We start from the raw sequence: 27,654 nt of genomic DNA, 5'->3' as shown, positions 1-27,654 counted from the left end.
CCACTTGACACTCTTAGATAATAGCCTCACAATCAACTGTGTGTGTGTGTGTGTGTGTGTGTGTGTGTGTGTGTGTGTGTGTGTGTGTGTGTGTGTGTGTGTGTGTGTGTGTGTGGTGTGTGTGTGTGTGTGTGTGTGTGTGTGTGTGTGTGTGTGTGTGTGTGTGTGTGTGTGTGTGTGTGTGTGTGTGTGTGTGTGTGTGTGTGTGTGTGTGTGTGTGTGTGTGTGGGAGACAGACAGGGAGGCGGAGGTTGTCTGTGCACGTTGATAGTAATGTTGCCTCGTGCTTAGCATACTTCCTTAACTCTCCAGTACAATGAGCTGAATTCCATCATCGTTGCCATTGGTTTCCTAAACCTCCAGGAGTGTAAAGAGCAAAGTGATTTACTACTTGTTGTCCATTTGTACCAGGATCAGTCTTATAGACGTACATGATAACCAAAATCAATCCTATCATAGATACAGATACAGAAGCGTTAGGTTACTTTTGTAACCCCCCTCCGATTAGCAAGAGTGAGACGCTGTTAAACATTTCACCTGTCAAAGGGCGGTGGTGGCGAAGGCTTGGCAACTGGAAGGTCACCAGTTCAAGTCCCGGAAAGACCGAGTGCTACCGAGGTGTCTCTGAGCAAGGCATCGTTCCCTTAACTGCGCCGTACATAATGGCTGCTCCTAACTTTCTTCTTCTTCTTCTTCTTCTTCTTCTTCTTCTTCTTCTTCTTCTTCTTCTTCTTCTTCTTCTTCTTCTTCTTCTTCTTCTTCTTCTTCTTCTTCTTCTTCTTCTTCTTCTTCTTCTTCTTCTTCTTCTTCTTCTTCTTCTTCTAAAAAAAAGTTAGGAAAAAATAGTGATGGCTTTTTTTTTGTCCCCTTTGATTCATTATTTAAAGTGTGGGGCTTTTATTTTCCGTGCCCTCCAGTCTTCCGCTTATAGATTGAATTAATAATGAGGCAGTAAATAACACTTACTTGTATCAAGTCTCCCCGGCTCTGAATGGATCCTTAGAGGCGCCTGAGAGCCCTGGACCAAGCATGCATCCTCTCTTTAAAGCTTGACTACTGACTGACTGAGAGACGATCCCTCCGTCACTCTTTTGGACATTCTCATTAATTATTGCAATTTGAGGAGAAGTAGATCTTCAGAAATGCTTCCACACAATCAGAGACTTTGTTTGTCCCACAGCGGGAGAATCCACGGCGTCACCGCAGCAACGGTATATAAAAGCAGAGGTGGAAGAAGTACTCAGATAATTAACTTAAGTGAGAATAGCAATACTGCAGTTTGTAAAATACTCAGTTACAAATAAAAGTCCTGCATTTAAAAAGTAAAAGTGCTTTTGGAGGTTTTCCCTTTCCAGTATGTTCTATAGGTTTTTGTGCATGTAAATGGTTTGCAAAGGCTAACATTGAGCCTGTGTTCCAGTTTTCAGAGCAGACTGGGCTCTGGTTTCAGACAGAGGGTGAAAAGAGGTGCTGCAGTACAGGCAGTACGAGAAAAATAAAGAGCTTTTTGAACATTAAAGGGGAGCTATCATGCAAAATGCACTTTGTGATGTCTTGTATACATCAACATGTGTCCCCAGCGTCAGAAAATAAAACCCTCTCTCTTTTCCTCCGTACCCTAATCTTTTAAAAACGGGTGAACAACGAGCGGATACAGATTCCATCCGAACTGACGTGTCCATCCGTGGTGACCCACAGAAAGCTGCTATCAGAAACAATGCCTGACGTGTTTTGGACGTCTTTGTTCACATTAGCACGCCTCGCTAACACTCAGAGCTAACCTGTACTGGAGAGCACGTGTGTTTAAAAAGCAGGAAGTAAAAAGGAACTCACCTTGTGATAAACCCGCGAGAGAGAAATCCTTTGAGCTCCATACTGTTTCAGAGATAATCCTTGATGTGGTTTAGAACAGGATGGCGTTTTATCACAGCAGATTTAACGTTCTCTCCGGTAGAATTCTGATCAGGCATTAGCTCCGCCTCCTTTTTTTTTTTTTTTCAAGCTAAGGACCCAAGATCTGCGTTTCTCTAGCAGGGCTTCAAAGGAGGGGTTTGAGCAGTACGAGGCACGGCTACAATGGGGGAACTGTTTGGTATTTTGAAAAAAAAACTTCACAGACGTGTTTTGTATAGGTATGGCCCTACAATATATGTTTCTAATATAGCATGATAGGTCCACTTTAAAGCATGGAGACATGTCCCAGGAGAGACACAGAATACTAATATGAAGCTAAAGATGAGGAGATTCGGGCCCTGTTAAATAAATGATTGGTAAAAAGTCCATTCACAGACATTGTTTTACAGATCTCACAACAAATATCTTTACCCGATTTGTTTTTCCTTCTGGTTAACTTTGTGTCGCAATGAGTCAAACTTTAAGTTCTGAGTTATTACATCTTTTCATGATATAATTACAAGGTCTACAAAACAGCCCGATGTGTTTTCCAATCCGTCCGCTCCTCACCCCTCGCATTGCGCCGTGCTGACAGTGGAGCAGGTGCTGCTGAACCCTCTCCAAACACTGCAGTCCGTCAGATATCATGTTTCTGTGTTGACCAGAGACACGTCTGACCATGAGCTGAAACGGCAACACGATATTCAAACTCTGTTCTGCCTGCCTCTGTCTGCCTCTGCCTGCCTCTGCCTGCCTCTGTCTGCCTCTGTCTGCCTCTGCCTGCCTCTGTCTGCCTCTGTCTGCCTCTGCCTGCCTCTGTCTGCCTCTGCCTGCCTCTGTCTGCCTCTGTCTGCCTCTGCCTGCCTCTGTCTGCCTCTGTCTGCCTCTGTCTGCCTCTGCCTGCCTCTGTCTGCCTCTGTCTGCCTCTGCCTGCCTCTGTCTGCCTCTGTCTGCCTCTGCCTGCCTCTGTCTGCCTCTGTCTGCCTCTGTCTGCCTCTGCCTGCCTCTGTCTGCCTCTGTCTGCCTCTGCCTGCCTCTGCCTGCCTCTGTCTGCCTCTGTCTGCCTCTGTCTGCCTCTGCCTGCCTCTGTCTGCCTCTGCCTGCCTCTGCCTGCCTCTGTCTGCCTCTGTCTGCCTCTGTCTGCCTCTGCCTGCCTCTGTCTGCCTCTGCCTGCCTCTGTCTGCCTCTGTCTGCCTCTGTCTGCCTCTGTCTGCCTCTGCCTGCCTCTGTCTGCCTCTGCCTGCCTCTGCCTGCCTCTGTCTGCCTCTGTCTGCCTCTGCCTGCCTCTGCCTGCCTCTGTCTGCCTCTGTCTGCCTCTGTCTGCCTCTGTCTGCCTCTGCCTGCCTCTGTCTGCCTCTGCCTGCCTCTGCCTGCCTCTGTCTGCCTCTGTCTGCCTCTGCCTGCCTCTGCCTGCCTCTGTCTGCCTCTGTCTGCCTCTGCCTGCCTCTGCCTGCCTCTGTCTGCCTCTGCCTGCCTCTGTCTGCCTCTGTCTGCCTCTGCCTGCCTCTGTCTGCCTCTGCCTGCCTCTGCCTGCCTCTGTCTGCCTCTGTCTGCCTCTGCCTGCCTCTGCCTGCCTCTGTCTGCCTCTGTCTGCCTCTGTCTGCCTCTGTCTGCCTCTGTCTGCCTCTGCCTGCCTCTGTCTGCCTCTGCCTGCCTCTGCCTGCCTCTGTCTGCCTCTGCCTGCCTCTGTCTGCCTCTGTCTGCCTCTGCCTGCCTCTGTCTGCCTCTGTCTGCCTCTGTCTGCCTCTGCCTGCCTCTGTCTGCCTCTGTCTGCCTCTGCCTGCCTCTGCCTGCCTCTGTCTGCCTCTGTCTGCCTCTGTCTGCCTCTGCCTGCCTCTGTCTGCCTCTGCCTGCCTCTGCCTGCCTCTGTCTGCCTCTGTCTGCCTCTGTCTGCCTCTGCCTGCCTCTGTCTGCCTCTGCCTGCCTCTGTCTGCCTCTGCCTGCCTCTGCCTGCCTCTGTCTGCCTCTGTCTGCCTCTGTCTGCCTCTGCCTGCCTCTGCCTGCCTCTGCCTGCCTCTGCCTGCCTCTGTCTGCCTCTGTCTGCCTCTGCCTGCCTCTGTCTGCCTCTGTCTGCCTCTGTCTGCCTCTGTCTGCCTCTGTCTGCCTCTGTCTGCCTCTGCCTGCCTCTGTCTGCACAAAGCACGAGGAAGCATTAATGGACTGTACGTATATAGCGCTGTCAGGTCTTTACGACCCCTCAGACGCTTTACAAACCAGAGTCATTCACACATTCACACCTCATTCATGCAGAGCAGTACCACTTGCTCTATAGGGCAGCTAACACACACACACACACACACACACACACACACACACACACACACACACACACACACACACACACACACACACACACACACACACACACACACACACACACACCACACACACACACACACACACACACACATACACACACACACACACACACACAGGAAACATGCTGCTTGACATCTGGACTAAGGAATGATGTATTGGTTTAAATTCTGCTTTGTTCATCATTTTTCGTCTCCTGCGAAGGCTCCTCCACAAACATCTCATCCAATAACCGCCCTCACACACTCACAGACTCTCACAGCAGAACAGATGTTATGCATGATTTTGTTCTCTGTTGCAATCAGCTGTTGACATGCCAAAAGAGACCGTTTGTTCTCGGTGAAATGTGTATTATTATTATTATAATGACAGGTCCATTATAGTCTATACTATTACACTCACCTGTGTACGACGTATAGCCGATGTATGCAGTGGGGTACCTGTACTTCACTTTAATATGTTCACACTATGCTACTTCATACTTTTACGTCACTACATTTTGTAAGCAAATGTTGCACGTTTTACTACATTTATTTTACAGGTTTAGGTACTACCTACTTGCAACTATACGATTGTAAATACAAATGATGAATGAAAAGGCGCGTTCACACCGCAGTACTTTTCAGTTCTCATGAACTAAGAGCAGATCGCGTTCACACCGGAATAAGTCCCTGAGGGAGGATTACGGTACGTCCACACAGCAGCTTTTCAAAAATCTTGAAAATCTTGGAGCTGGGCGTGTCTGACAGCTTGGGGATTTTTTGCGACCAACAACCAATCACATGAATCTCCCGCCCCCGACATACAAAGCAAAAAACCCGGGGGATTTTATGCGAGCAATATATATATATATATAAACTCCCCAAACAGGCGAAACCCTACCAGTTTCCCCCACTGTCTCTGCCACCTCCCTCCATGCCTGGTTCCTCCGGTTTGTATCCCGTTAATAGTTCTGGTCGTAAAGAACCGGGTGATTTGCTACCGTAATTTCTCGTTTGGAATATGAGGAAATGAACTGCGGTCTGGTTCTCCCTGCTTACACGCGGTTTGATTGGCTGACGCTTCCAGCTCAGCTTCAAAAGTTGAACATTGCTCAACTTTTGAATCCTGGAAATCCTGGAAATCTTCGCTTCGCTCCCCCACAATGCAGTTCGGCGAAAAGCGAGGCAAAGTGACGTCACCCCCATTCAAAGTCAACGGGCAGAGAAGCGTTGGAAGATTCTTCTGAAGCTGCTGTGTGGACGTACCGTAACGGCCCGTCCACACAGCGGCGTGCGCTGACGCTTGCCGGCGGGCGTGTCTGAAACTCGACCAACAACCAATCACATGAATCTCCCGCCCCTGACACACAAGCAGCGGTTTGATTGGCTAGAGCTTGTACTGGCATATGATTCGATTGGCTGACGCTTCTGCCGAGGCGTCAAAAGTTGAACATTGCTGAACTTTTGCAGCGAGCCACGCCAGCTACGCTCCGCGTCGCTTCCCACGATGCATTTCGGCTAAAAGTGACGTCACCCCATTCAAAGTGAATGGTGAAGCGTCAACGCACGCCGCTGTGTGGACGGGCCGTAAGTCCCAGAGGGAGGATTAGGCAAATGAAGCCGCTGACGTCACTTCTTCTTCTTCTGCTTTGGGTTTACTGGCAGGCCGCAAACCACTTCACGGCGTATACTGCCGCCCGAAGTCCCCGGCCGGAAGTCCCCGGAGTTGGGGAAGGCTTCAGTAGAAGCTGCTGGGAGTCCCAGCAGCTTCTACTGAAGCCTTCGGAGTAAATCGCCAGAACGCCGACACCTCCTCATCTCCACCGCTCCCATGTTTTATTTTGTGTTGCCATAAGTTAGTCTCTCTGCGTTTCTGCGCTGGGCTAATGCTAATGCTAATAATGCTAATAATGAAATGATAATGAAAGGATAATAAAATGGCGGCTTCACAAAACCTTTTGGGAGTTTTACGGGGCGTGGTTTGTAATCCGCCCAGCCAATCAGAAATAGGAACCTTTTTCTCCCAGAAAGTCCCTGCTCTCTAGCCGGGACGGAAAAGGGGGTGAAAAGGTTCTCATGAACTAATTTTAGTTCCTGGGGCTTTTTGGTGTGAACGCAAATATATCGTAGTTCTGGTGAACTATCGTGGGAAAAGTACTCCGGTGTGAACGCGGCTCATTAGTACATTATGATGTTAAGGTTAAGCTACCAATAAAGTACTTAAAATATACCACACGTTTGCCAAGTGCATAATTACAGCGATGAACACATTAATGCTTCAATAATTAGAATACAATAATTTAAAATGTACGGTGCCTGAGAGAGTTCAATGGAGGCGTCTCAGGCTTTGTAGTTGTTGCCTTTGCAGACCATTTACATGCACTAAAACCTACAACACACTAGAGGAAAGGGAAAACCCCAACAAGACGTTATAAGAAATTCCTATCATTTAAAAACGGTGTCTGATCTTGTAATGCCGTGTTCTCTACTGTTGAGGTTCAACAGAAAAATAATATTTAACTGTTTCTACATAGAACCTTTAGCTATGCGTGTTTTATTTGTTCACGGGGGGTGCACTCTGCTGTTGTTGTTGTGTGTCGCCCAGTGAGGGATGAGCTTCTTTGATAGTACTGTAGGACATGAAAGTGAAGGCGCCATTAAAATTCATGAACTGGTGTGTGTATTATGTCACGGTGTGTGTGTCGTGGCCATTGCACTCTGCTGCATACAGCATTACATCATGCAGCATGCGTCTGTGTCTCAGTGAGGTTTTACATGTAATGAAATACTGGGCGCTGAGCTTTGCCGTAGTTAGAAGCAAATAATAAGTGTAGGTTTGATGAGGATTGACTGGAAACCATAATACCTCAAGGTTCCTTAAATGGCATTTAACTCATTCATCTAAAATAAGAACTGCATTACTATTAAATACCTTTCATAAGAAATCGATGGACGTGGGATTTTTTAAAATCACTTTTCTTCCAGGTGTTGCATTGAACAAATAAATAAAAATAATAATAGACCAATTGAGTATGACATTAAAGGTGGGGTCGGTAATTCACTTCAGAAACACTTTTTGTTATATTCCATGGAATGCTCTTAACGTGCCGATAGCAATGAATACATGAAATGCTTTGACAATAAAAAAAAAAATCATCAGTGGAAGCCGTGGCGCTGTAAAAAGCACGACCAATCATCTGCTTCGGCCCGGCTAAAGTAACTGGATGGCCTACCTGCCTGTCAGCCTTCCATCGGGGCACAAACTTACCTCGTGCCCTCATTGGTCATGTGCGCGGTCGTGTGTGTTGGAGGAGGGGCTCTGTGAGGAAGTCTGAAGGAAGGGGCCGATTCTTTTCGGCTGCGTACTTTCAAATTCTAGCGCACTCGAGCTGGTTTCTCCATTCTCACCTACCCCACCTTTACCGCATACAGTCCTTGGTGACTTAAAAATTGCACATATATTTCAATTATTTTACAGAATTTGTTTGTGTTCTTGACATCATTTTATTGCGCAATAATCTGTTTTGATATCATTTTTATTTATGTTTATTTTCCAGATGTTGCATGAAACTGATTCATCTAAAAAAATAGGACCACATTTACCATGAAGTGTCTTTAAAAGATCTTTCAACTTTGGGTTATTACTATTCTCCTGATGATTCTACCTCCTTGTTCCCCTATGTACATGCTGCATGTGTGTTTAAAGGCATTACTGTTGACCGGTATTGAATTCATGTTTTCTGTTTGTGTTCTGTGCCATATGGTTAACGCACTTTCAGCTGCACCCTAAGCTAGTGCTATAGAAATAGAGCTTTATTAAAACAACACACTCTGTGGGGCCAATGAAGGATATTGATGTAACTGGAGTAGCAGCACTCGTTCTGCCTCTCATCTCTCATGTGATGCTGACAGGAGGAACAGGTGACCCCTGACCTGCAGAGCTGCTGTGTAAACAGTGTGAGTCCTGCACCTGCAGAGAGGGCAGAAGTACCCACATCCTTTACTCGAGTAGAAGCACAGATACTGGTGTTTAAAAATACTCGGGTGAAAGTAGAAGTACTGACTAAACGTCTTAAGTGAAAGTAAAGAGGCTTTGAAGTGTACTTCAGTCAAAAGTACCCATAACTAGCAGCTGTTTTAAAGAGTACCTGACCTCCCTTTATATCAATAGAACAATAATGTCATTGTTAGCTAATGAATGTTTCCATGGTGACCAACGGCAACATGACAACGTTTCCATTGGTCCCTCTTCTTTAGAGAAGACCAGGAAGTGATGGATACACGGATCGTGTTCCAACCAATAGGCACGCAATGACTCTGAAGAATAATGACCGCGCACCAAACACACATTCAGACTAAAGGAACCAGCTGTTTGGGAAATGAGAGAAGTAGAAAGTACAGGTATTTGAGTTCAACATGTAAGAAGTAGAAAGTACAGGTATTTGTGTTCAACATGTAAGAAGTAGAAAGTACAGGTATTTGTGTTCAACATGTAAGAAGTAGAAAGTACAGGTATTTGTGTTCAACATGTAAGAAGTAGAAAGTACAGGTATTTGTGTTCAACATGTAAGAAGTAGAAAGTACAGGTATTTGTGTTCAACATGTAAGAAGTAGAAAGTACAGGTATTTGAGTTCAACATGTAAGAAGTAGAAAGTACAGGTATTTGTGTTCAACATGTAAGAAGTAGAAAGTACAGGTATTTGTGTTCAACATGTAAGAAGTAGAAAGTACAGGTATTTGTGTTCAACATGTAAGAAGTAGAAAGTACAGGTATTTGTGTTCAACATGTAAGAAGTAGAAAGTACAGGTATTTGTGTTCAACATGTAAGAAGTAGAAAGTACAGGTATTTGTGTTCAACATGTAAGAAGTAGAAAGTACAGGTATTTGTGTTCAACATGTAAGAAGTAGAAAGTACAGGTATTTGAGTTCAACGTGTAAGAAATAGAAAGTACAGGTATTTGGGTTCAACATGTGAGAAGTAGAAAGTACAGGTATTTGAGTTCAACATGTAAGAAGTAGAAAGTACAGGTATTTGGGTTCAACATGTAAGAAGTAGAAAGTACAGGTATTTGGGTTCAAAATGTAAGAAGCAATGTAAAAAGTCATCAGAAAAATAAGTAGTGGAGTAACATGTACTTAAGTGCAGTAACGAAGTATTTGTACTCCACTGCTTCCCACCTGCACCTGTAATACAAAGCAGTGACGATCAGTAATTAGCTCGTAGACCTCTCTGAGCACGGACATGTTGTCTCTCTCCTCTGGGCCAGGGATCCAGTGTTTATGCTAATATAGTGGTTTCTCAGCTGTAATGTGGCGTGAAGTACAGACTCTGTTACAAAGCGTCATTAGATGATTGGAGAATGGTTGAATAACAGCTAAGTGGGAGCAGAAAGAGATGAGTATGCTGTGAACTCCTTTGAGTGCATACATTATATACAAACATGATAATGTATGTTTTTAGCCCTTGTTCATGTTATAACTAATGTTTGTTTGTGCTTGATGAAGTGGTTATTCTGAAGCCCTTTTTACGATATAAGTAGAACAAAAAGCTATTTTTATTGGAGACAGTGTTATCACTATATAACACTCATGCTCCTATTGGCTAGCGCTCCAACACCTTGTACGTGATACATACTGATATACACCTGAACATCAGCAGGAGAGGACTCTTTAAAGTAGAGACACTACATACTGATATACACCTGAACATCAGCAGGAGAGGACTCTTTAAAGTAGAGACACTACATACTGATATACACCTGAACATCATCAGGAGAGGACTCTTTAAAGTAGAGACACTACATACTGATATACACCTGAACATCAGCAGGAGAGGACTCTTTAAAGTAGAGACTCTACATACTGATATACACCTGAACATCAGCAGGAGAGGACTCTTTAAAGTAGAGACACTACATACTGATATACACCTGAACATCAGCAGGAGAGGACTCTTTAAAGTATAGACACTACATACTGATATACACCTGAACATCATCAGGAGAGGACTCTTTAAAGTGGAGACACTACATACTGATATACACCTGAACATCAGCAGGAGAGGACTCTTTAAAGTAGAGACACTACATACTGATATACACCTGAACATCAGCAGGAGAGGACTCTTTAAAGTAGAGACACTACATACTGATATACACCTGGACATCAGCAGGAGAGGACTCTTTAAAGTAGAGACACTACATACTGATATACACCTGGACATCAGCAGGAGAGGACTCTTTAAAGTAGAGACACTACATACTGATATACACCTGAACATCAGCAGGAGAGGACTCTTTAAAGTAGAGACACTACATACTGATATACACCTGAACATCAGCAGGAGAGGACTCTTTAAAGTAGAGACACTACATACTGATATACACCTGGACATCAGCAGGAGAGGACTCTTTAAAGTAGAGACACTACATACTGATATACACCTGGACATCAGCAGGAGAGGACTCTTTAAAGTAGAGACACTACATACTGATATACACCTGAACATCAGCAGGAGAGGACTCTTTAAAGTAGAGACACTACATACTGATATACACCTGAACATCAGCAGGAGAGGACTCTTTAAAGTAGAGACACTACATACTGATATACACCTGAACATCAGCAGGAGAGGACTCTTTAAAGTAGAGACACTACATACTGATATACACCTGAACATCAGCAGGAGAGGACTCTTTAAAGTAGAGACACTACATACTGATATACACCTGAAAATGAGCAGAATATTTCCTCTTCCATTTCTATAGAAAATTAGATATTAGAAACTGCTAATTTCCTAAGATCATTTGTGCAGTGAAACTGATTTTCATCCACAGAGGTCAGTGTGTTCCCTTTGTTACAGGTACAGACAAAATGGGCGGGAGCATCCCTCGATGTCATTCAAATGAATATTTTAGTCAATGTACCATGGTGATGGAGAAGATGAGGCAGGGCTTCCTGAGTGTTGTGTCTCTATTTTTATCTCTTCAAATATCTGATCCTTCCTCCCTCCGCCGGTTCATCATCTTTAATCTGGCAGCCTTTGATCCACACACACACACACACACACACACACACACACACACACACACACACACACACACACACACACACACACACACACACACACACACACACACACACACACACACACACACACACACACACACACACACACACACACACACACACACACACACACACACACACACACTTACAGACAGACAGACAGACAGACAGACAGACACTTACCCTTAACCTTAACCAAGTCTTCACCCTAAAATTAACGATTCCCCTTATGGGGACCTCCATTTTGTCCCCATAAGGGAAGCCAGTCCCCACACGTAGCTGTATAAACAGATGTAGGTCCCCACAAGGATAGTAATGCTAGGCCACACACACACACACACACACACACACACACACACACACACACACACACACACACACACACACACACACACACACACACACACACACACACACACTTGTCCAAACTCCCTCCTATTCATTCGCTCAGTCTCTGTTTTTAAGAAATAGTCTCTTGTTATTTCCTGCATCTATTTTGCATTTAAATATGTTTGGTTCAGAATAGGACATATCAAATAACGTTTATTATTGTGTTGTGTCCCTCGGATGTCCAATTGAATCTGTATCACAGAGAGAAAGTAGTTCCCCTGGTGCTTTGTATGCCTCCTGATAGCATGTTATTCTCCTCCTCTGTTGTTTTGATGTTGACCTTAAATGTCTGCCTCATTGTATTCATGTTTCTGTGGTCTTCATTTTAACTTTTGTTCTCACTTGTGAAGCACTTTGTGTGTTCTATTTCTGTGAAAGGTGCTATAATAAATACACTTATTATTATGGTTGTTCTCCAGGGCTCAGCTGATTCCTACACGAGCCGACCGTCTGACTCGGATGTTTCCCTGGAGGAGGAGAAGGAGGGCGGGCAGCAGGAGAAGGAGCAGCAGGCCACTGTGCAGCTCGAGAGGGCAAAGGTCAGTTTCACAGGGACGATTTACAGCCCAATGGAGCTACAAACTGTAACCCATAATCTCTACTGAAAAGGAACATACATCTAATTCAGTGTTAGAAAAATATCACTCGTCACCGGCTTGAGCTTCAATCTCAGGATCCATGTGTTTCTGATGCTCTCCAGAATGGAAGTAGTCCTCACATACAGAGCATCAACTAGTTCCTGTGTGACAGTGTCCTTCACATGCTGTGGCTTCACATGATTGTGGATGTCATGCGAGCATAACATGGTGAAAACAATCAGTCTAAATCAGTGGCGGGCCGTGCATTTCACACCTAGGCCTTCAGTGATGTCCGACACAGTCCTACCTGAATTATTCCACCTCTTAATAGCATCATTATGACGCCATGGCTCTAGAAACTATACATTTAGACAGAAACGCAGTATAACCGGGCGTTGCATCACCTTAACATAGTCAAGTACAACAGAGTTATATTAATATTTCCGAAGCATTTATAATCAATATATCCGCATTTACAATTAAGAGTGTTCAACTACCAGCTTTAAGATCGCTTGGATACTGTCAAAACTTAAAAATAAAAGGGGCTTTTAAGGCATTAGTCTACAAAGTTTAATTAAGTCCACCAAAAGTATGTGAGCTTTAACAAGTTTGTTCACTAAACAGCGCATTGTCGCACCCAAAGCAGTTTCATTTAAGAAACGTGACGATAAAGACACAAACTATTCACTGAAAATAAAAGAAAACGAACAATTAATTTGCATTTGTTCATGAGGATATATTTGCGACAGTGGTGAAAGTGTATTCCTAGCCCTGAATGTCCACTTTGATAAAGGTTAAACCAAAACAATTCAACAAGTCTCCTTGAGTACTTTTACTGCACAGCTGAGCCAGTGCGCCACACACATCTCGATATCTCTTGCAGAAGCATCACACATTTATTTTTTATATATTTGTCATTTTAATTACATATATATTAATTCGTTAATATTGATTTAATATTAACGACATAAAATGACAAAAATATATTAAAATAAAATAAAAAATAAAATGCTTTGTACTCACCAAAACAACTGATTATTTGAACACAAAATCCATCCTCCGTTCTTTCCTCAAGAAGACTTCAATGACTCTGTTGTACAGTTTATCTGTGCGTTTCAGTTCCACCAATAAGTCATTTTCTCGATCATTTGCAAATAGCAGGCATTCCCAGCAGTACAATTTGCAGTGCCTCTCGGAGGCTGTGAGCCAGGGGTACCGCTCGTAGTTAGTGATTTGAAAGTGGCGGACAAACCCTTTTCCCCGCTGTGATAGGCTCGCTAGCGTCAGGGTTGGCCATTCTCTTCTCACAATGTCTAGCTTTTCTTGAAAAGTTCGTCTTGAAAATGGCGTTGTAATTATATCTGCGACCAAATCGATCTCTTCTCCTCCTTCAGCCATTGTGGGTTGAAAAAAACCAGCTTGTAGAAATCTACACAAATTAGCTCATTGCCTCATTCAAGTTCAGTTTGCTAGCTCTACATAGCTCTGCCTCTCAATAGTGCGTATCCAATCAAAAGACGTGCACGTGCTGACGTCATCGTACGCCTGCTAGCTGGCCCGTTGTCGCCAACTCAAAATCTGATTGGTTAACGCCACAGTTTTGTTTCCGTTCACTTTAAGCTACAGGCGCCCGCTCTGTTGATTCTGAAGGCCTAAGGGCAGATTTCTTGGACCCTGGCAACACATTATGGCTGAAATATGATTGGATAAAAGCTCTAACATAAAGGCCAGCCCTCCAAATCTTGTTCTGAGGCTGGAAGCAGCGCAACCAAGAGGAAAGCTATGAAATGAAAAGAATAGACTATGGGGAATAATTTAATACATATTTGTGGAAAAAATATATCAAAATTAAATTTATATTCTGATGATGTTTAGGCCAGCAGAGAAGGCCTTGCTGGCCCTGACGGCCCACCACTGGTCTAAATTAACAATCGGGACGGAAATGTTCGGATTTCCAAAGGGAGGTTCTGTGAATAAATTAAAATAAAGAACCGAAAGAATTGAACTATTCATATCTTAGACTGCACTGTAACTTTTATCTTTTAATGTTTATTTTATTAGCTTTTCTTTTTAATGACTGATTTTAAATGCCATTTTCTTAATGTCTTTCATTTTTGTAAAGCACCTTGAATTGCCTGGTGCTGAAAGGTGCTATAGAAATAAACTTGCCTTGCCTTGATATCCAAGAGAGGGAGTTACACGGTCACAAGATGGAGGAATGCCGGTTCTTAGGTAATCATACATCTTGTTATGTAGAAAATACTGAGTTTTTTCCAAAAATTCTGACTTTCTCTAAAATTTCTGTCTTTTTCTAAAAAATCTGACTTTTTCAAAAAAAATCTGACTTTTTCTAAACATTCGGACTTTTTCTGAATACTTAAAAATGTTAATAATAATACGTTTTTTCTGTTGGCTTTTTTCTGAAAATCTCAAAAATTATGGCTTTTTCTCAAAATTCAAACTTTTTCAAAAAATTCAAACTTTTTCTCAAAATTCAAACTTTTTCTCAAAATTATAATTTATTCTGACTTTCTCAAACAATTATAGTTCCTAGTACAACTAGTTCCTGAGCAGTGTCCTTCACATGCTGATATCCAAGAGAGGGAGTCACACAGTCACAAGATGGAGGAATAGAAAGCAGTATTCAATGTTTACTTCAGATTAGCTCCACGTCAGAAATGAGCATGCTTGATGTCTCTCTCCATAGAGGCTGAATCATCATGTTAATCACAGAGCTATCATCTGCCTCAAACAGTCCTGATGCTCTTCCAGGTCATCAGACACCCTGTCATGTACACAGCTGCAGTTGGGATACCTTTGTTATCATGTTACTCTCATGTTGGAAGAGGACACTCGGATATATAACCTTCAAAAAAGCCAAACCACTGTCCATGCTTTCGTTTCCAATGACTTTTTTTAGGTGCAATTGTTTTTATTTTCTTGTATTTAATGGCCAAGGTTCAAGCCAAATATCACCATTTTGGATCCAGGATAGTAGGTTTAATTGTTTTAGTTGAGGTTTACCCATATCCTGGATGTAGGAAGGACCGAATACCTTCACACTTGTTCTTCTTCTTATCTCCGCGTTGCTTCTGTTTCAGTGTGTTTATTTGTCTGTCTGCTCGATGGAAGAAAAACGGTTTCCCTGAAGGTTGGGGGGAAGAGTATAGCTTTGGACACGGGAGAAGCTATTCAAATGTGGAGCAGATGGGCATTATTCTGCACTTGGTGGTTGATTGCAGTCTCTGAGTGCCCTTCTAGTTTCTGATGAAACTGGGCAAGAGATGAGCAATGTGAGGAGAAAAACACAAAAGGAGTGTTTTGTTGAGAAATACAATGGAGCTTGGTGAAGAAGACCAATCCTTTGCTGTTTTACATTCACATATTTAAGGGTTTAATACTTTATTGCCATTTCAACATCCTAATATAACATATACATACATGTCCAGCTTGGTTACCATGGTTACCGCGTCGGTGTGACGTCGGTTAGTTCCTCCCACCGGTAGAGGTCTGGACGATGCTTGATGACGCGCGATGACGCTATTTAAGCTGCGACGTTGTTGTCATTCGAGGCGCTGGATTTGTGCCAGGGTGCCTCGCTACTCATACTCTCCAAATGTGTGTGTGTATTCTGTGATTTGTGACGGCGTCGAACTTGTGCGAGACGCCTCACTATTTTCGCCTTAAGTGCCCTATGACTGTGATACTCTGTGGCCTTCGTTTTGTGTATTTATATTGAGAACAGATAGCTTCTTGTTTAAAGAGCCTGTATTTTTGTTTACGTCATCTTTATTTTGAGTTTATTATTAAAATCAACTTCTTACCAAAAATATCTGGTTTCGTGTTGCTTCCCTTTTACCCTAAACGAGCTGGGGACGTAGCGTATGGGGGCTCGTCCGGGATATGAACCTCTCGTAACAATTATACTCGTGTTCTCCCTCCTTATCCAGACCAAAGCTCCGGCGTTTGCAGTGAGGACGAACGTGAGTTACTGCGGTGCTCTGGATGAAGATGTTCCTGTGGCCGGCACCGCCGTCTCCTTTGATGCTAAGGACTTCCTGCACATCAAAGAGGTGAAATTCAGGCTCTATCTAGGATGCTAAACCTGTGGCACTGTTTAGAGGGTTGAACTCAGTCCACTTCACCTTGGATTATTCATCACATGAGCAGGCGTGTGTCTAAAGAAGCCTTATTGTGTTTTTTGGGGGGATTTTCCCTTTCCTCTAGTGTGTTTTTGTGCAGGTAAATGGTCTATTTGAGCCAACCAATCAGAGCAGACTGGGCTCTGGTTTCAGACAGAGGGTGAAAAGAGGTGCTGCAGCACAAAAATAAAGAGCTTTTTGAACATTAAAGCATGGAGACATGTCCCAGTAGAGACACTACGAACATACAAATATGAAAAAGGTATATATGTGAAACATTGAGTTTCTTATTTAACATTCAAGGCTTTTATTGTCATGTGTACAAAGCTACAGTGTAGATATATCAATGAACATCTTAGCTCACAGGCTCCTCCAACAGTGCAACACAATAAAACCCTTAAAATAGTTAGAATAGTGCAGGTTTGGGGCTCTCTGCTGGCACTGCTACCTCCGCGACCCGACCACGCATAAGCGGGAGAAGATGGATGGATGAAATAGTGCACGGAGAGTCTATTTTATTTTATTCTCATCTCTCCGATCTACAGAAGTACAACAACGACTGGTGGATCGGCCGTATGGTGAAAGAAGGCTCTGACATCGGCTTCATCCCGAGTCCTCTGAAGCTGGAGAACATCCGCCTGCAGCAGGAGCAGAAGAGAGGGCGCTTCCACGGGTGAGTGTTACGATATGTTTATTTTATTTTTGAATTATCACAATCTGTCGGTTTCCTGTTTTACTTTGAAAGGTGTTCACCCCTTGTCTGTCATGTCTGTATTTGTTTCCTGTCTGCGTTTTCCCTCCTGTCCAACCCATGGATGTGTAATAAGAACTGGATACTCGTTCTTTCCTATGAGAGCTGCTCATTGGCGCATGAAGGCAAAATGGCCCAACTTTTGAGAGAGCGAAACGTCACAGATTACCCAGCATGCCTGGCTGTCAGAGCAGAAGAACCCGTATGTGCGCTCACAGAGCATGCGCCCCTTAAGCCCCGCCCCCCGAGCTCCCACTCTCGGCTCACTAGAATGAATGGAGAGAGAAAATAAATAAATTATCTGCTGATTTACAGACGCCTCTTTCCCCATGTTAGTCAATGGGAAAAAGTATTTCTGGGCCGGGTGACGTCACGGACTGATACGGAAGTTGTAGTACCGCCGTTTGGACACAACGAATATTGGGCACAGAGTCCGGCGCACTTCCCGGGGGCTTGGTCCAACCCAGTCTCACAAATAAACATGTAATAGCTACGTTGGTCGACAGGGCCAAACGTAGTATATTCACAAATAACCCTCTCAAGACGTGACATGGATACAATATGTGTTCCTATTAATTTCTAATGACCAGTGTCCATGTCACGTGATCGCAAACAAAAAAACATGGCGGACACCCGATTTATTTTTAGTGGAAAAACCTAAATTGTTGATAGTTTGGCCATTAAAATGCTTTTTGATTACATTTCTAGCGAGAAGTGTATATTGTACTTTTAGAATCTACGTCCAGTGGATGTGTAGGATCCATAGTTTGATAGATATTACGAAGATTATTGGAGCTCCATGTTTTTTTGTACAAAATATTAGAGGTTTCTCAATGTCCCCTCCTCGACTCCTATCCTCGATACTTAGTCCCGCCCACAGGAGATGCAAGCGGAGGACTGAGGAGGGGAACCGAGGAGAGAGGAGGGAAAATTTGAGTATTGAGAAACCTCTATTGTATCCATGTCACGTCTTGAGAGGGTTATTTGTGAATATACTATGTTTTGCCCTGTAGACCAACGTAGCTATTACACGTTTTTGTGTTGTCCTGTCTGATTCTGTTCACCTGGTGTCTTTGTGTCTTCCCTCCCCTCCCCTGCTGTGTCGGGTCCTCTTGATTGGTCATGTGTGTATTTAAGTTCTGGTTTTCTGTTGGGGTTTCGTGGGTACTTTTTGCGAATAGAGGTAAAGATAGTACTTTGGGTCCACCCTGCGCTGCTCAACCTTAACAGTGAATAGCGTGGGAGGCCCGGGACTCAGGAGGGTTCATGAAGTGCAGGAATCGGCAGTCTCTGATCGAGCGGATCAAGCGGCATAACGACAGTTGGAGGGTTTGGGGATGAGTGAAGGGATGAGGAAAAGCCTGGCAGTAAAGATGGAGGATAGAGAGGAAGTCAGGTGGATGAAAGCTGAGCTGTGATGTCTGGTCCAACATCTCTGAGGGGAGCTGGGATCCTGCCCACCACTGAATCTTCCACCAGATGGGGTCTGAGTTAAATTAATGAATATATAAGTATTATTACGGACACAGCATAACGAATTGTATGACCCGCAACATATTTGAGACACCAAACCCGAGGGAATTTGCAAAAATACCTTTATAGCAGCATTATGACTAAATCATGCAAGTCTGGAGAAAAGGAGGACTGGAGGACAAATGTCACATATTTCTGATCAAACGCAATACAATTATTGTAGGAATGACTATTGGTGCTTTCACAAAATATTAACACTATGAGATGTTTGGTAAATCATGATCAGTAATGTGGACATACTGACTAATTGTTAAAGGGGACCTATCATGCAAAATGCACTTTTTGATGTCTTTTATCCATCAACATGTGTCCCCGGTGTGTCGGGGAACTCACGCAGCGTCAGAAAATAAAACCCTCTCTCTTTTCCTCCGTACCCAAATCTCTAAAAACGGGGAACAACGGAGCTGATCCAGATTTGCGTCCGATATGACGTAACATCTGAAATGTGGACCCACGGCCCAATCAGAGACGTTGCTATCAGAAACAACGCCCGACTGTTTTGGACCCAATATGGTCGGTGTTTACATTAGCATCGCTAACACTCAGAGCTAACCTGTGCTGGAGAGCATGTGTGTGAAGAAGCAGGAAGTAGAAAGGAACTCACCTTGTGGTGTAACCGGCAAGAGAGAAAGCCTTTGAGCTCCAGACTGTTTCAGATCCTTGATAATCCATGATATGGAGTTTCATCACGGCAGCATTTAGTTTAGACGGTAGCTGCCAGGTCCCGCATGAGCTCAGACCCTCCTTTTTATTTTAAAGCTTTATCCCAAAATCAGCACTTTAGAAACAGGAAGTGAACTAGAGGGATACGAGGCATGGCTAGAATGGGGGATCAGTTTGGTGTTTTGAGCAAAACACTTCATAGATATATTTTGTATATGTTTTGATATATCTGAGACCTATGCTATTGCCTAGAAATAGCACGATAGGTGCACTTTAAAAAAACAAGAAAAAAAGTGTGCAATACAATGAAATCCAAAATGTAAGGCGGCATACGATATCTAGATAATATCAATTTACTACACAGCATACAGTGTGTGTAATAGTCCTGTCGTGTCAAATGTCTTTAATTCACATTTGGTTAACCTTCTCGTGGTTTAGTCGACTGAATATCTGGGCTGTACGGTCTCATCTTCAAGGAACACTGTAACTGTTACAGTCTAGTTTTAGTATGTTTGAGTCATCAGATTATATTTAACATTTCGATATCTTCTTCTCCCTCCTGCGCTCATCACCAGCAGCAAGACCAGCGCGAATTCCTCCACTAGTCTGGGAGACATGGTGTCGGGAACATTCAAGCCGAACCCAAACTCTGCAGGTTAGTCCAACAACAACAACAACAACAACAACAACAACAACAACAACAACAGCAGCAACAATAAACAAGTCTATCTGAGAGGAAATGCTGTCCACTGATACAGAAGGAACCGTTTACCTCAGGGTTTGCACTTTGTCTGTGTTCGCTATGTATTCAGCTCCTGTGAGGCTTTATGATGTCTGATGTGATTTCTCATATACAGTCCAGTAAGCAGTAAGCATTTATAACTGATCCTTTTTTTTTCTTTCAGGAAAGCAAAAACAGAAAGTGGTGAGTATTGCCATTTTCAACCCAATTATTTTAAATGTAAAAAAAAAAAAGTATTAATTTTTTTTTTTTAATTGAAATCTTTTTCCATTCTTTCCAATGTTTTAACTTTTTAATGTTCACATTTTTATATTTATTTTCTTGGACATTTAATTTGCTTATTTTATATATCACTAAAATACTATGGGTTGCTTTATTCTTGTAAATATAAAATAATCAAATACAAAAATTAAAAAAGAAAAAGTGATACATTTGCATTTATATGGTGTGGAAGAGTGTTGGTTTCCTTACATTCATATTAAAGGGGACCTATTATGCAAAATCCTCTTCTTCGTGTCTCTTCTACATCAACACGTGTCCCCTCTTCTTCATGTCTCTTCTACATCAACATGTGTCCCCTCTTCTTCACGTCTCTTCTACATCAACATGTATCCCCTCTTCTTCATGTCTCTTCTTCATCAACATGTGTCCCCTCTTCTTCATATCTCTTCTACATCAACATGTGTCCCCTCTTCTTCATGTCTCTTCTACATCAACATGTGTCCCCTCTTCTTCATGTCTCTTCTACATCAACATGTGTCCCCTCTTCTCCATGTCTCTTCTACATCAACATGTGTCCCCTCTTCTTCATGTCTCTTCTACATCAACACGTGTCCCCTCTTCTTCATGTCTCTTCTACATCAACATGTGTCCCCTCTTCTTCATGTCTCTTCTACATCAACATGTCCCCTCTTCTTCATGTCTCTTCTACATCAACAACAGAGGGGATTATGGGTAATGCTGCAATGATCTGTTTGGTGTTTCAGCCAATCAGAGACAGGCTCTGTATATCTCTGAGACCTGTGATATATTGATGAAACCTTTACATTGTGACTGTATGTCACCCCCCTCCAGGCTGAGCACGTCCCTCCCTATGACGTGGTCCCCTCCATGAGGCCTGTTGTCCTGGTGGGACCCTCCCTCAAAGGTTACGAGGTAAAAGACTCTCTGCTGATCCTCCATCAGTCTGGCTCTTCCACATGCAGGGATAGGAGGGTTACTGAGAACATATATTCCTTACAATTACAAGTTGTTGAACACACAGTTGAGCTCACACACACTATGTTATGAACGTGTAGGTTCACCTGCTGAATTAGAAACAGAACAAATGAAGCAAAGAAAGTGGAAACCATAAAGCAGGTCCAGGCAGTAGAAGTATAGATTCACACTGAGGAAGAGGAGGAAGAGAAGGAAGAGGAGGAGGTATGAGAAAGAGTCAGTTGTCATGGAATCACAGTCTCCACCTCCCATTCCGCTGTTGCCGTGGTAACAACCTTCTGGGTAAACTGCATCGTGGAGCACAGTTTGAAATTAGAAGCAGAGATGAGTGCTCTGCGGTCTCTCGCACTGAGACGAGAGGCTGAGCGGTGTGCAGTGTTCCTACAGGTCGAGTGGAGAGCTCGGCTTGTTCATAACATCAGGTTAGACGGCTCATTGCGATGACTCCGTGTCAGACGGCACTTCAGATGAGCCAGCATCATGGCGTACAAGATCTCTGGCTTCTTATTGGTTGCCAGTAGAGGAGAGGCTTATATGTGTGGCGCTATTAGGCTTTTGGGGGTTGTCCCTTTCCTGTCATATGTTCTATAGCTTTGTGTGCATGTAAATGGTCTGCAGAGGCTACGATCCCTGTGTGTTTTGACTTCTTTGTTTACGATTAAAATAAACCTTTATTAATCCCAGTGGGGAAATTCCGATTTGTACTTCCGTAACACAGTGACATCACTATGTAACACTCATATTGGCTAGCGCTCCAACACATTGTACGTGATGGGATAAGGAGGCGGGACATCTCTAAACGGTTGACCAATCACAACAGAGCCGGCCAGCTAACCAATCAGAGCAGACTGGGCTCTGGTTTCAGACAGAGGGTGAAAAGAGGTGATGCAGCACAGGCAGTGTGAGATAAATAAAGAGCTTTTTGAGCATTAAAGCATGGAGACAAGTAGAGACACTACATACTGATATACACCTGAACATCAGCAGGAGAGGACTCTTTAAAGTAGAGACACTACATACTGATATACACCTGGACATCAGCAGGAGAGGACTCTTTAAAGTAGAGACACTACATACTGATATACACCTGAACATCAGCAGGAGAGGACTCTTTAAAGTAGAGACACTACATACTGATATACACCTGAACATCAGCAGGAGAGGACTCTTTAAAGTAGAGACACTACATACTGATATACACCTGAACATCAGCAGGAGAGGACTCTTTAAAGTAGAGACACTACATACTGATATACACCTGAACATCAGCAGGAGAGGACTCTTTAAAGTAGAGACACTACATACTGATATACACCTGAACATCAGCAGGAGAGGACTCTTTAAAGTAGAGACACTACATACTGATATACACCTGAACATCAGCAGGAGAGGACTCTTTAAAGTAGAGACACTACATCCTGATATACACCTGAACATCAGCAGGAGAGGACTCTTTAAAGTAGAGACACTACATACTGATATACACCTGAACATCAGCAGGAGAGGACTCTTTAAAGTAGAGACACTACATACTGATATACACCTGAACATCAGCAGGAGAGGACTCTTTAAAGTAGAGACACTACATACTGATATGTGAGCATAGTAGGGCTCCTTTAATGTATTCATCCACATGTTGAGTGCTGGGCTTGTGTCGATGACAAAGAGGGTGAGCTAGGCTCTGGTATTTTCTGTTGAACTTATGGTCCTTTAGTTATTGTTTGATTTTCTGCAACAAATATTTCGAAACTTTTAACTTGTTCAAATCTGCAGAAACACTAAAAAAAGACACCGCTACTGTTTTGATTCAAGGCCTCAGACATGAAGTCCTACTCGTCAGGAGAGACGAGAAGCTGCACTTTGCAATTCCCCCAATTCATCATCTGTGCGTCGGTTTTTGCGACACTTCTCATTGTAACTCTTAATCACTTTTTTTGTGAATGTGGCCTGCTCTGCCGAGAGAGCGGAAAGGAAAGAGACTGTAGACGAGTCGCTCGGTGTGTAAGAGTGTAATTCACAGCAGCAACCTGAATACACACATACAGAATGAATAATAAGAGTCCACTTGCGCAGCGTCCACACGGCGGCGTGCGTTGAAGCTTGCCGGTGGGCGTGTCTGAAACTCCACCAACAACCAATCACCCGCCCGGACACACAAGCACGCGGTTTGATTGGCTAGAGCTTGTACTGGCATATGATTTGATTGGCTGACGCTTCCGTCGAAGCTTCAAAAGTTGAACATTGCTCAACTTTTGAAGCGAGCATCTCGAGAGAAGCTACGCTTTGCTCCCACAATGCAGTTCGGCGAATCGTGACATCACCCCATTCAAAGTGAAACGCGCGCTGCCGTGGGGACGGGACGTTACACTCTCTTGCTTGATTCTTCTTCTTCTCCTCTTCGTGGCTGTAGGTGACAGATATGATGCAGAAGGCGCTGTTCGACTTCCTGAAGCACAAGTTCGAAGGGAAGTGAGCAACCATACAAACAGAGAAGTGTCCTATATTGAGTCATCCTCCTGCCGCTTTCCTCTGTATGACGTGTGTGTGTTTCGTTTCAGGATATCCATCACAAGGGTAACAGCTGACATATCGTTGGCCAAGAGGTCAGTACTAAACAACCCCAGTAAGAGGGCCATCATCGAGAGATCCAACACCCGCTCCAGCCTGGGTAAAGCTCACTGCTCCGCTCAACGATGTGTTGTGGGTGAATGTCACTGAATGGATGGTTATAACCAGGGTTCAGTTCTGTTATAATAACTAGTTACATGTAATTAGTAACCTAATCCAAGTGTCGCAATATAGGAGTAATCTAACTCATTATTTTCTGTTGCTTTTGGATTATTTTAAAGAGGCTCTATTATGCTTTTTAGGATTTTCCCTTTCTTGTAGTGGTTAATAGGTTTTTAGTGCATGTAAATGGTCTGCAAAGGCTAAAATCCCAAAGTTCCCCCCTGCCTGAAACATCTCCATCGGACTCCTTTGTTTACTTCCCTTCACTATGTAAAACTCACGCTTCTATTGGTTAGCGATCCAACACATTGTACGTGATTGGCTAAGGGGCGGGACATCTTTTATCAGTTGACAAATTACAACAGAGCCAGCTAACCAATCAGAGCAGACTGGGCTCTGGTTTCAGACAGAGGGTGAAAAGAGGTGCTGCAGCACAGGCAGTATGAGAAAAATAAAGAGCTTTTTGAACATTAAAGCATGGATACATGTAGAGACACTACATACTGATATACACCTGAACATCAACAGGAGAGGACTCTTTAAAGTAGAGACACTACATACTGATATACACCTGAACATCAGCAGGAGAGGACTCTTTAAAGTAGAGACACTACATACTGATATACACCTGAACATCAGCAGGAGAGGACTCTTTAAAGTAGAGACACTACATACTGATATACACCTGAACATCAGCAGGAGAGGACTCTTTAAAGTAGAGACACTACATACTGATATACACCTGAACATCAGCAGGAGAGGACTCTTTAAAGTAGAGACACTACATACTGATATACACCTGAACATCAGCAGGAGAGGACTCTTTAAAGTAGAGACACTACATACTGATATACACCTGAACATCAGCAGGAGAGGACTCTTTAAAGTAGAGACACTATATACTGATATACACCTGAACATCAGCAGGAGAGGACTCTTTAAAGTAGAGACACTATATACTGATATACACCTGAACATCAGCAGGAGAGGACTCTTTAAAGTAGAGACACTACATACTGATATACACCTGAACATCAGCAGGAGAGGACTCTTTAAAGTAGAGACACTACATACTGATATACACCTGAACATCAGCAGGAGAGGACTCTTTAAAGTAGAGACACTACATACTGATATACACCTGAACATCAGCAGGAGAGGACTCTTTAAAGTAGAGACACTACATACTGATATACACCTGAACATCAGCAGGAGAGGACTCTTTAAAGTAGAGACACTAAATACTGATATACACCTGAACATCAGCAGGAGAGGACTCTTTAAAGTAGAGACACTAAATACTGATATACACTGAACATCAGCAGGAGAGGACTCTTTAAAGTAGAGACACTACATACTGATATACACCTGAACATCAGCAGGAGAGGACTCTTTAAAGTAGAGACACTACATACTGATATACACCTGAACATCAGCAGGAGAGGACTCTTTAAAGTAGAGACACTACATACTGATATACACCTGAACATCAGCAGGAGAGGACTCTTTAAAGTAGAGACACTACATACTGATATACACCTGAACATCAGCAGGAGAGGACTCTTTAAAGTAGAGACACTACATACTGATATACACCTGAACATCAGCAGGAGAGGACTCTTTAAAGTAGAGACACTACATACTGATATACACCTGAACATCAGCAGGAGAGGACTCTTTAAAGTAGAGACACTACATACTGATATACACCTGAACATCAGCAGGAGAGGACTCTTTAAAGTAGAGACACTACATACTGATATACACCTGAACATCAGCAGGAGAGGACTCTTTAAAGTAGAGACACTACATACTGATATACACCTGAACATCAGCAGGAGAGGACTCTTTAAAGTAGAGACACTACATACTGATATACACCTGAACATCAGCAGGAGAGGACTCTTTAAAGTAGAGACACTACATACTGATATACACCTGAACATCAGCAGGAGAGGACTCTTTAAAGTAGAGACACTACATACTGATATACACCTGAACATCAGCAGGAGAGGACTCTTTAAAGTAGAGACACTACATACTGATATACACCTGAACATCAGCAGGAGAGGACTCTTTAAAGTAGAGACACTACATACTGATATACACCTGAACATCAGCAGGAGAGGACTCTTTAAAGTAGAGACACTACATACTGATATACACCTGAACATCAGCAGGAGAGGACTCTTTAAAGTAGAGACACTACATACTGATATACACCTGAACATCAGCAGGAGAGGACTCTTTAAAGTAGAGACACTACATACTGATATACACCTGAACATCAGCAGGAGAGGACTCTTTAAAGTAGAGACACTACATACTGATATACACCTGAACATCAGCAGGAGAGGACTCTTTAAAGTAGAGACACTACATACTGATATACACCTGAACATCAGCAGGAGAGGACTCTTTAAAGTAGAGACACTACATACTGATATACACCTGAACATCAGCAGGAGAGGACTCTTTAAAGTAGAGACACTACATACTGATATACACCTGAACATCAGCAGGAGAGGACTCTTTAAAGTAGAGACACTACTACTGATATACACCTGAACATCAGCAGGAGAGGACTCTTTAAAGTAGAGACACTACATACTGATATACACCTGAACATCAGCAGGAGAGGACTCTTTAAAGTAGAGACACTACATACTGATATACACCTGAACATCAGCAGGAGAGGACTCTTTAAAGTAGAGACACTAATACTGATATACACCTGAACATCAGCAGGAGAGGACTCTTTAAAGTAGAGACACTACATACTGATATACACCTGAACATCAGCAGGAGAGGACTCTTTAAAGTAGAGACACTACATACTGATATACACCTGAACATCAGCAGGAGAGGACTCTTTAAAGTAGAGACACTACATACTGATATACACCTGAACATCAGCAGGAGAGGACTCTTTAAAGTAGAGACACTACATACTGATATACACCTGAACATCAGCAGGAGAGGACTCTTTAAAGTAGAGACACTACATACTGATATACACCTGAACATCAGCAGGAGAGGACTCTTTAAAGTAGAGACACTACATACTGATATACACCTGAACATCAGCAGGAGAGGACTCTTTAAAGTAGAGACACTACATACTGATATACACCTGAACATCAGCAGGAGAGGACTCTTTAAAGTAGAGACACTACATACTGATATACACCTGAACATCAGCAGGAGAGGACTCTTTAAAGTAGAGACACTACATACTGATATACACCTGAACATCAGCAGGAGAGGACTCTTTAAAGTAGAGACACTACATACTGATATACACCTGAACATCAGCAGGAGAGGACTCTTTAAAGTAGAGACACTACATACTGATATACACCTGAACATCAGCAGGAGAGGACTCTTTAAAGTAGAGACACTACATACTGATATACACCTGAACATCAGCAGGAGAGGACTCTTTAAAGTAGGAGACACTACATACTGATATACACCTGAACATCAGCAGGAGAGGACTCTTTAAAGTAGGAGACACTACATACTGATATACACCTGAACATCAGCAGGAGAGGACTCTTTAAAGTAGAGACACTACATACTGATATACACCTGAACAGCAGCAGGAGAGGACTCTTTAAAGTAGAGACACTACATACTGATATACA

General features: G+C 43.1%; 1 protein-coding gene across 1 annotated transcript in view; it reads left to right on the top strand.

Moving 5' to 3' along the window:
• cacnb4a (calcium channel, voltage-dependent, beta 4a subunit) overlaps positions 1–27,654 on the top strand; it is a 59,492-nt gene that overhangs the window by 26,248 nt on the left and 5,590 nt on the right. Inside the window, 8 exon segments of the mRNA XM_034110009.1 lie at positions 12,070–12,189; positions 16,179–16,301; positions 16,916–17,043; positions 19,893–19,972; positions 20,223–20,242; positions 21,134–21,214; positions 23,688–23,746; positions 23,836–23,945. Of these exon segments, the coding sequence (XP_033965900.1) occupies positions 12,070–12,189; positions 16,179–16,301; positions 16,916–17,043; positions 19,893–19,972; positions 20,223–20,242; positions 21,134–21,214; positions 23,688–23,746; positions 23,836–23,945 (721 nt within the window).

This window comes from Pseudochaenichthys georgianus, chromosome 21, assembly GCF_902827115.2.
Source record: "Pseudochaenichthys georgianus chromosome 21, fPseGeo1.2, whole genome shotgun sequence".
Taxonomy (NCBI): Eukaryota; Metazoa; Chordata; class Actinopteri; order Perciformes; family Channichthyidae; genus Pseudochaenichthys; species Pseudochaenichthys georgianus.
This window is presented reverse-complemented; position numbering and strand designations above follow the sequence as displayed.